The sequence below is a fragment of the Platichthys flesus genome, chromosome 19 (assembly GCF_949316205.1).
Source record: "Platichthys flesus chromosome 19, fPlaFle2.1, whole genome shotgun sequence".
In the NCBI taxonomy this organism is placed as follows: Eukaryota; Metazoa; Chordata; class Actinopteri; order Pleuronectiformes; family Pleuronectidae; genus Platichthys; species Platichthys flesus.
Genome location: NC_084963.1, coordinates 2,740,785 through 2,750,377, shown reverse-complemented (window position 1 = coordinate 2,750,377; position 9,593 = coordinate 2,740,785). Strand labels below are relative to the sequence as shown.

At 42.4% G+C, this 9,593-nt stretch overlaps 1 protein-coding gene across 2 annotated transcripts; it reads left to right on the top strand.

Moving 5' to 3' along the window:
- Positions 1–2,917: 2,917 nt before the first annotated feature.
- rassf6 (Ras association domain family member 6) lies at positions 2,918–8,829 on the top strand. Of its 2 annotated transcripts, none has more exons than XM_062413133.1 (11): positions 2,918–3,080; positions 5,751–5,820; positions 6,003–6,081; positions 6,176–6,345; positions 6,782–6,876; positions 7,020–7,222; positions 7,321–7,422; positions 7,589–7,640; positions 7,778–7,896; positions 8,144–8,241; positions 8,500–8,829. In XM_062413133.1, exons 2-11 carry the CDS (start codon positions 5,771–5,773, stop codon positions 8,573–8,575), a joined length of 1,044 nt encoding a protein of 347 aa, XP_062269117.1. In that variant the 5' UTR covers positions 2,918–3,080; positions 5,751–5,770; the 3' UTR covers positions 8,576–8,829. The 2 variants fall into 2 exon arrangements, with proteins under 2 accessions (XP_062269117.1, XP_062269118.1); XM_062413134.1 differs by lacking the exon at positions 2,918–3,080 and adding an exon at positions 5,389–5,536.
- Positions 8,830–9,593: the final 764 nt, after the last annotated feature.

Here is a 9,593-nt window from a genome sequence, read left to right as displayed (position 1 = left end):
GGACAGGGGCAGCTGGGATCTGTCCCCATGAACATTCACTCAGGTTTTGTAGCTGCAGCTCTAAGCTCTGACGGCTTCAGTGCTGGAGAGAGATCCACATTCACACTGATCAACAACACTGTTTCTTCATGAGGCTTCAGGATTCAGCTTGAGATAGATGCTATGGAAACAACACATTTAAACACTGGAATAGCTGATATTACTTTATATTCCAGTGTGAACTCATCAATATACTTTCCCGTTTCAGTCTATATGCTGCAACTTATAGTATTGCACCACATAGGAAGAGAAAAGCTGCAGAGAATTTCCACATAAAGAAAAATTGTCAGTATAAATAATCAGTCAAATATAAAGCAAACACACAAAATCACGATATTCTGCATCCACTAGACCCGTGTCCTTTAGAAAGTGGATGTACAAAACATCGGTGCAAGTATATTTGTATGAGTGTAACTGACCGGCGGATCCCAACCCTCTAATTAACAAGTATTTACTGTATTAGACACATACACACACATGTACACACACACACGGATAGAGAGAGGGGGGGGGGGGGGGTAGAGGCCAGGAGCCTTTGTGTCCACCTGTCGCCCGCTCGCCTGTATGTCCTGTTTTATTTTGGGAAAGGAATGGCATCTCTCTCCAGTCGTCCCTCGTCCATTCTGCTCCGGATGAAGTGGACTTAAGTTCCAGATTGTTCAGTCGCCTCAGTTTGTTAACCTGCCTCCTGGTTTGTGAGGGAGAAACTGACATGGTTTGACCTTTGCCTCTAGATAGAACTGTTTAGATTGAATGTTTATGCTCATGGACGATAATGTGAGCTGTTGCCATAGAGGATGTTATAGGCTTTTATCATGTTGTGTCACAGGGATATCAGATGATAGACTTTTGCACAGTGTTAATTTCTAGCAAACTGTAAAATAACATGTATATATTAAATCATATCAAATCAAATCAGACTTTATGGTCATTTTACCAAAAGTAGTGCAGCGTTTCCCTGAATCACATCATGAAATAAAGAAACTAAAGGAGATCACAAATACAAATAGAAAATGAAAAACACACATTGTTCCTGAGTCCCATCTGTTGTTAATGTAACGGTAAAATAGAGCAGAACCCAGAACCCAGTTCCTGTTTATGATTTTAGCTATTTTACCCTCCAGGTGGCGCTGCTGTGCAGGATCCAGTGGATGGCACAGAAGAACAAGCAAGAGAATTTCTTTTTTTATCATTATTTTATTTTGAAAAACAAGGCCATGAAAAATCAAAACACATCAAAAGAACCAAAACTAAACTGAACCTAAACTAAAGAAAACATTTTCAAAATTCTCGTTGGTAGATCACTGACTCAGCAGCTCGACTCAGGATGATATTTAAAACGATACTCTGACGCCCTCATCTGGCTCAGAAATGAACTGCTGCTCATCTCCTCATAGAGAAATGTGACACTTTACTAAATCTAAATCATTTAAGTATTATATTGTATTCATTTTAATGAGTAATTATCAACTTGTATTTGATCTTGTTTTATTTTGTGCAGAGCTTACAGCTCAATAGCACCATCTGTATTCTACACTCTATGTTTGCACACACGGTTCCTCTGAAAAGTCCAATATTTGCTCTGATGTAAAAAGCTACAGAGGTCTGTCACTCATTCTTTCATTTTCATTATTCACCAACGGTTGTGTCACCTCACACCTGCCCTGCAGTAAACCCACATAAACCAGTCTGCTTCCTCGTCCACCCAGTCCGGTCACCTGTCGTGCTCTTCCTTCTGTAACCTGCAGTTTGTTTTGTGGTGAGATTTAATGTAGTCACACCTCTGCCTGGTGTCCGTACCTGCTGACTTTGCATTTAGATATTGGGAACTTTCTATTATCATGAACTCTCAATGCGTAAGTTCCTCTTTCATGAAACTGATGCCAGATGAATTGTCCCTATAGGGAAATAAAGACAAAAGATTAAATAATCACTGGCATGTGACAAACACCAGCACATTTCTGTTCCCTATGAATGTTAAATGTAAAAATAATTGTACAACACTGGTGGTTGTATGATCCTCAAATTTAAATGTATAGAAAATTAAAATAAAATGAGCTGTTCCGGTGTCAAGGGGCCCGACTACAGAGAGGGAAATTCTGCAGGATTCAGTTTTCAACATCTGGGCCACAGACCTGTAGTTCGCTCGGTTCCGTGATGTGACTGGGATCGACAGAGGTGCAGAGCCGAGAGTCATCTGCATAGAAATGAAAGCTGATGCAAGGTTTCTGAAATGTTTGACGAAGAGAATAATATGCAAACAAGCAAAGAAATAAAGGCCCGAGTAACGAGCCCTGTGGGACTTCATGCATGAAACAGCTGTGGAGGATTGACCGTCCCTTTCTTTCAGAGAGGTGTGAAGGGAAATAATGTAAAACATCACAGACTCTCTTTGGTATCGAGATCTATCCAGGTGGTTATTTGTTCCTCGTGCACGAGGGAGTCAGGTGTGGATTTATTGACTGTGCATCCACATGAGTCACAATGAAGTGTGTGACAATATGAGACCAAGGTGTGTGTGAAACTTGAAGCCAGTGACTTGTAGAATTCTGTCTTCAGGCGGCTTCCCTGGATTATTACATTCTCTTTATTCTATCATATAAACCTGCTGCATGTTGTGTGTTCTCCATGATGAACACTATCTGCACTCCAGGTGTCCGGCTTCACACGAGCTGCAAAAGGGTGGGAGATTTAATTTCATATCCCCTCCTCGTTCTCATATTTTCTTTTGCACATACACACACACACACACACACAAACACACATATACAACACACAGACAAAGCAGCCGAGTCATATCTGGTGTCACTCAGCTCCTCCCTCTCCACGATGTCTCAACGTGTCCTGGAATAATTAACCAGCTGCTGCAAGTTCACCTCCTCACATACACACAGACACACACACACACACACTGTACTCTGGACCAGACACACACACACACACATACAAAAAAACTCACACATGCACACACAAGGTACTAGAACTTAACCATGGAGTAAAGCAACTTTGTTCATCAGAGGATTGAAAGACAGGCTGGACAGGTAGGACCGATCATTTCATTTGTAGTCCTTCAGTGGGAAAGTGGTGTTACTGAACTGAAACTGGAAGTAGAACCAGAGACGTAGGTTTTAAACCGATAAAATTATTATTCATGGTTTCACGAAAACACTGCACCAAGAGATGTCTAATTGCTTTGTATAGATTCACTAGATTCACTGTCAGATTACTTTCTTTGTATTATTCTTTCATTTTGAAGTATTATTGTCAACTTGTCAAAAATGTTCAAATCCAGAGGTCATACAACCAGTTGTAATAAAGCAAAGTTTCTTTGTTGGCTTGAATAACGTTTTAATAACTTTTCAACGATTGGTGCAAAAACGTTTAAAATTAAAACTTCAATTGGCTGGAGACATTTACAACATCCGCAAATACAGTTTGATTAAAAATGTAAACAGAGCTCACAAACACACGGGGAGCCGAGGGACAATTTTTATATAATCAGGTCAAATCTGTGCATGTGAGTGACAGGGAGCAAGTGTGACATGTTGTGTGACAGTTAGGAAAGAAGGGAAGTAAAGGGAGAGCGAGAGCGAGAAAGAGAGAGAGCGAGAGAGAGAGAGAGAGAGGGAGAGAGAAGGGGGAGTGACGGCAACAGAGAAAGAAACTGGGTGTGTCATTGTGTACTTTGGCGACAATAAAGCTTCCATATCCCTGTTTGTGTACATTACACCCTCTGGTCCTGTGAATTGGATCATTGTAATTCTCGTTATGTGAAATGGTCTGATAACTAACAATCAATTACAGTTTTATCCTCACTTCTTACTCTTCTTTCAAAAGGTTTTGTTCAATGAAAACCGATCCTAAAGAGAAATCAGTTTTCTGGTTGAACCTCAGGGACGTTCATGAGTTCTTATTCACCTCTGACACCAGAGAAGCCGATTCAATTCATCAATGTGTGAATGGCTCATTGGATAAAGGAGGAAACGCCCAAGAGACATGATAGAAATCCTTCTAGACGTGGTGTGGTGTTTTCAGTTTTCGGATTTCTTTTGAATCAGACCTCACGTTGTTCATCTATATTTACAATCTCTGGTTTGGAGCAGTTGTCTTCCTTTAACCGGCTGAAAGCACGCCAGGTTTATAAACGCTCACAGGTTATTGGCCATTTTTCAATAGTTCTCCTTTTTCTCCTGTGATTTATAAATCATGATGACACTCTCTCAGGTCTGGTGTGTTTGATTTAGCCGTTCGTGAAACCTACATGTTGAGGCCTGACCGTCACAGGGAAGTCAGGTTAAACACAAAAGAGGAAAACATGCACCAGAACTTAATCTGTATTTATTCTGCAACAACGAGGCTTTTCAAACCTTTATTAAACTTTATTTCACGACAGCAACACACCGTTTCATATTTAAAATATGAAATTCAATACATAAGGTCTGATTTTTAAGGATTTTGTAATATCACATCTGAAAATAATTTCCTGTGAGATAACATTAAATATTTATAATGGTTTTAGTCATTTCTCATGCAGTATATTATATATCATGTGTAAAAACAAGGGTGGCAAACTGTGGTGAAAGTTCTTGGTTCAAATCCTGGTCCAGGGTGAACTCCTCCTCTCACTATCAGCAGGGATTTGCTCCAGCCCCCTAACTACCTTTAAGGGATAAGAGATAAAGATGGTGGCTGGATGGATGAGTGGAAATATGGATTTAACATCTGCTTTATGAAAGTGATCAGTGCAGTTTTTGACACATAACGTGGAATTCCCCTCTGTTCTCTAAGAAACATGCAGAGTTCTGCATTGCACCTTTAAATGTTCTTGTTTCTGGAGGTTGGTTTGTGAGCTGTCCATCAGAGCAGGGAGCGGTGGGGCTGCAGGGGAGACAGCTGCTGAATACCTGAGATACTTCTCACCAGCAAACAGGCTGAGACAGAGATGGAAAGAATGAGAAAGAGAAACGAGCAGAGGACAGGCTGCTCTTCTCAAAACTGTTCTGTCGTGTGTAGGAAGAAGAAGAAGGAGGAAAAAGATATAAAGAAAGAAAGAAAGAAAGAAAGAAAGAAAGGGGGAGGTTTTAAAAAAAAGGGAGAGTAGCCACGTGGAAATTCCTCCAATCTCTCTTTTCTTTTTACGAGCTTCAGTGTCTCTGACTGGAGAATAAACAAATGGTTGGGCTCCTGTCATCACTGGTTACTGGGTGGAGAGCTGTTATTAAATCTCTGGGAGGCGAGCACAAGAAAAGAAAGAGAGAGAGAGAGAGAGAGAGAGAGAGAGAGAGAGAGAGAGAGAGAGAGAGAGAGAGAAAGAGTAGAGGCATGGCTGGAGCGAGGGAGAGCGAGGGATAAATATAACACACAAAACTTCACAGAGAGAGAGAGAGAGGGAGAGAGGGAGACTGGAAAGAGATATTTAAAACCCAGACGGAAGAAAGAGCCTCAGACAAAGAGACAGAATCAGGGAGGAGAGCTCTGATCTGCCATGTGACAGAAGGTAGGACTCTGTATTGTTTAATATGAGGAGAACAGACAACATGCTGGTTGTACACACGTGCAGTGTGGTTGGATTTCAGTGCAGTTTGATATAGAAATGCATTCATTTAGGTACAACAACAACACAATCGTCTACCTTATTGTTTGTTTCCTGGCTCTAAGCTCAAGATCATATCTATTAATTTAAAGATTGAATGTTGTTGTTCCCTCTGCAGCACAGTCGACACAAGCGGAGATGAGTCTGCTCCCATTGGTCCAGGCAGGAGAGAGCCGGACACTGTCCAGGTGGGTCAACTCATCTTTATAATGATGAATAGTAATTTTGTCCCTGGAAAATAAACTTAACGGATAAATAAGTTCAGAGGAAATTCTGCAGACGTATATATATATATGATTCCTACTGGGCGATGAATATATAAATGTCACAGGTTTGTGTTGAGTTGTTTTGTCTGTTGTGTGGATTTCAGAGCAGAGTTCCTCTCCCTGCTGAGAACCTACAACTGTTTCCTGAAGGACCAAACTCAGCTGCACCTCAGCTACTCTCAGGTGAGGCTCTAAAGCCGATAACAACGTTGTGCATGTGTTAGTGTTGCATGACCACAGATGCATACAGGTGTGTATTCAATGGTTTGCTTCACAGGGGCCTGATGGAGAGGTGGTGGTGGAGGGCTTCCTGAATATCTGCTGGGGGGTGCGCAGACCCATCAGGCTGAAGATACAGGACGACAAGCAGATGCTTCCCTTCGCACCTCTGATGCCACCGGACCCCGTCAGCCCCATCAGCCCTGTCAGCCCACTCGAAGACAAGAGGTCAGCTTTCTGAATATTGTCACTAATAAGTTTCCTCAGTGTGTGAAGAAGTTTGGATCTTAATTTTACACTCAGTAAATCATGAATCTGTACTCACGCAGTTCTGTGTGGCCACGAGAGGGTTGTTCAGTTCTGGAGAGGAAAGTTTCTGAGAGACAAGTCTGAACTTAGCAAGAAAAACTTCATGAGTCTGAATCTGTTTGGTTTTGAGTGAATCCGTCCTTCAGTCACACCCTGTTTCCCTCAAACTATACTTTTATACTCAACTTTACAACTTTACTTTTAATCTTGTACTATGTTCCTTCAGTCCCGACTACAGACGGTATACAGTATATCTACTCTATGAAGGGAATGAAGTATATTATTGTTTCTGTGTGCAGTTGCGTGCAAAGTAATCCTCACCTTTGATTCCATTGGGCCTGTTCTCTGTCTGCAGGGGGATGACGCGCTGGGGGGAATATGTGGACCTGCACCAGATCGACGAGATGTCAGAGACGGGACAGGAGACAGTCAGTAACAGCCCTAAACCAGGTTGCTCTTATTTTCCTCCTGGGAAATGTGCCCCTAATGTCTTCTTCCCACTTTTGCATGACATTAAAGCACAGTGCATAGATTATCTTATTTGGATAAAGGTGAGACGTTTGCATCCGTGTGTTTCTGTGGCCCCCCCGAAGGCCCCCCCGTGGTTTTCGAGACCACCACCCTGCGTCCCGTGAGGCAGAAGAACCCGGAGCTGGAGGCGGAGTCCAACCTGTTCCGCTGCATGAGCGACGCCTCGCTGGTCAAGAGGAGGCGGGGCAGAGGGAAGTCGGCCGCCCAGAGAGAGAAGGAGAGGCAGCACCGCTTCTCCATCAACGGACACTTCTACAACTATAAGGTGGAGGTTCTCCCTTTGTGTTCTCTACTTCCTTCATCCTCCCTCCTTCTCCTGATGATCCAGGTGAACCCTCCAATCACTGCTCTCTTTTTCTCCAGACCGCCATCTTCACTCCATCCTTCGGGACACCAACTAAAGTTCGCATTTCCAGCGCGATGACCACAGACCAGGTCATCGAGCAGCTGCTGAACAAGTTCAAGGTGAATGGAATCACTTTTAATCAAGTTACCCATCGGTAAAATGGATGCAACGGTGAGGGTCACAGCTTTGTTTTGCAGTGGATCCAGATTTAACTGATTGAGGACGACTTTCGGAATCGAACCGTGTGCTGTGTGTAACGTGCGACCCTGTGTCTTCGTCCCACAGATAGAGAACGACCCTCAGGAGTTTGCTCTGTACTGCGTTCACCAGAGTGGAGGTACAGTCTGCCTCTTACACCTGACCGACACAGGAACCAGAATCCTCCTCTGACGTCACTGTGTGTGTGTGTGTGTGTGTGTGTGTGTGTGTGTGTGTGTGTGTGTGTGTTTGTGTCTGTGTGTGTGTTTTGTCCAGAGAAGAGGAAGCTCAGTAACAGGGACCAGCCCCTGTGGGAGCGCATACTGCAGGGGCCCTCCGATGACATCATGAAGATCTTCATGATGGATGTGGACGAACAGGAAGTCAGCAACGATGTGAGTTCGATTCCCGATGTACCACAATTACATGAACGTGTTAAGTAGCAATTAATATGATTAGATTTCAGATAAATATGATAAATATGTGTTTCTTCTTCCCATAGTTGAAAAAGGAGACTTGCTTTATATCCGTCTCACCTCTAGAGAATCTAGAAGCTTTTTAGAACATCACAGAAAAGCGTTTCTGTTCCATAATCTTAACATCTCCCTCCTCACCCTGATTCTGTTTGTGTCTCTGCGTCAGGTCGCCCAGTATCTGAACCTGGAGCTTCCGATCCTGCAGCAGGTTCTGGTGGAGCTCAGAGAGGAGGAGAACAGGGAGATACAGAGGGTCCGCAACAAGTGAGTGAGACCACATCCCCTCATGAAGACAAGTTCAAACTCAACGTGCTCTTCACTCTCTTTCTTTGTGCACGACTTCATTCCTCTCCATATACCTACGGTGGCTGATAGAGCTTCTAACAGATTTGCATATTCATAAGTGTTGGAAGAGAAAGTCATTGCAGTGGCATTTCCAGGCCAGATGATGGAGCCAACATTTTGCTTTTTAACTCACAGTGTGTGTATGTGTGTGTGTTCTTTTGTTTGTGTGTGTGTCAGGTTCAAAAAGCAGCAGAGACTCTTGTCCCATACGATGAACAGCAAGATGTCGCCTCATATTGAGACGAGCGTCTGACAGCTGACGATCGGAGACGCTGACAGACGAGTCCACGACCCATCAATCAACCCAGAGACGTTTTTTTAAGGAGGTCTTTTTAAATTCCATATTTAAACCAGAACGGTGAAAGTTTCGAGTCTGAATGAGATTCTGAATAATTTGGGAAAGAAAAAAATATATGATTGTTTTTAAAAAAGGTGTTAGAATCTTTTGTAAATACTTGTAAATAAACTTTGTGATTTCAAGAATAAATATAAGTTGTGGGACCAGCATGACGATTTCTGTTTGGTGTTTGTCTGTCTGTGGAGAGTGAACAGTCTCAGTCAATTAATTAATTTACAAACATTAATGAAGTTTAAATTGCTGAATAACGTTAATATCGATAACGACTCAAGTAGAATTTGATTTTGAAAATAACGAGCAGCTATATGGCCACTTAGTCCTTTGGGGAATAAGATAATAAGTAAAAACTGGACATTTTATGAGACATATTTATTATTTATGTCATAATTCACCCACACATGTTATTTCCTGTTTTCCTGCTGAATGCTTGTGACAATAAAGGGTAAAGTGGTTCCAGTGCTGAGTCTAACCGGTGTGCATTGTGTTCATCTATTAAACAAGTGGAATAAAACAATCTTCAAAACCTTGAAGCTGAAATAAAAGAGGGAAAACTCTCGTAAAGGGATTCAAGTGGCATCAATAAAGCTCTGTGTGTGTGTGTCTGTGTGTGAAACAGGATCCTAAGTGGAAAACACAGTCGTCCTAATAGTTAAATAATGGTGTAGTGCAGAGTGAGATGTTCCGACTGTGTAAACACTGGTCGGCCACCGCACGGCCTCAAGTCTCCCTGCACCCACTCTCATTTTCCATGAAAGTGATGAAGAATAACACGTTGTTTTATGAGGACTGAGGTTTCCACACAAACTGGTGCATCATGCTCTTCATTGTCAGGGCCTCACTGTTGAAGACTTGACTTGGGTATTGTACCTGTGTGGCTATATTTTCCAGTAACAGACATTTGAAACCTTTGGGT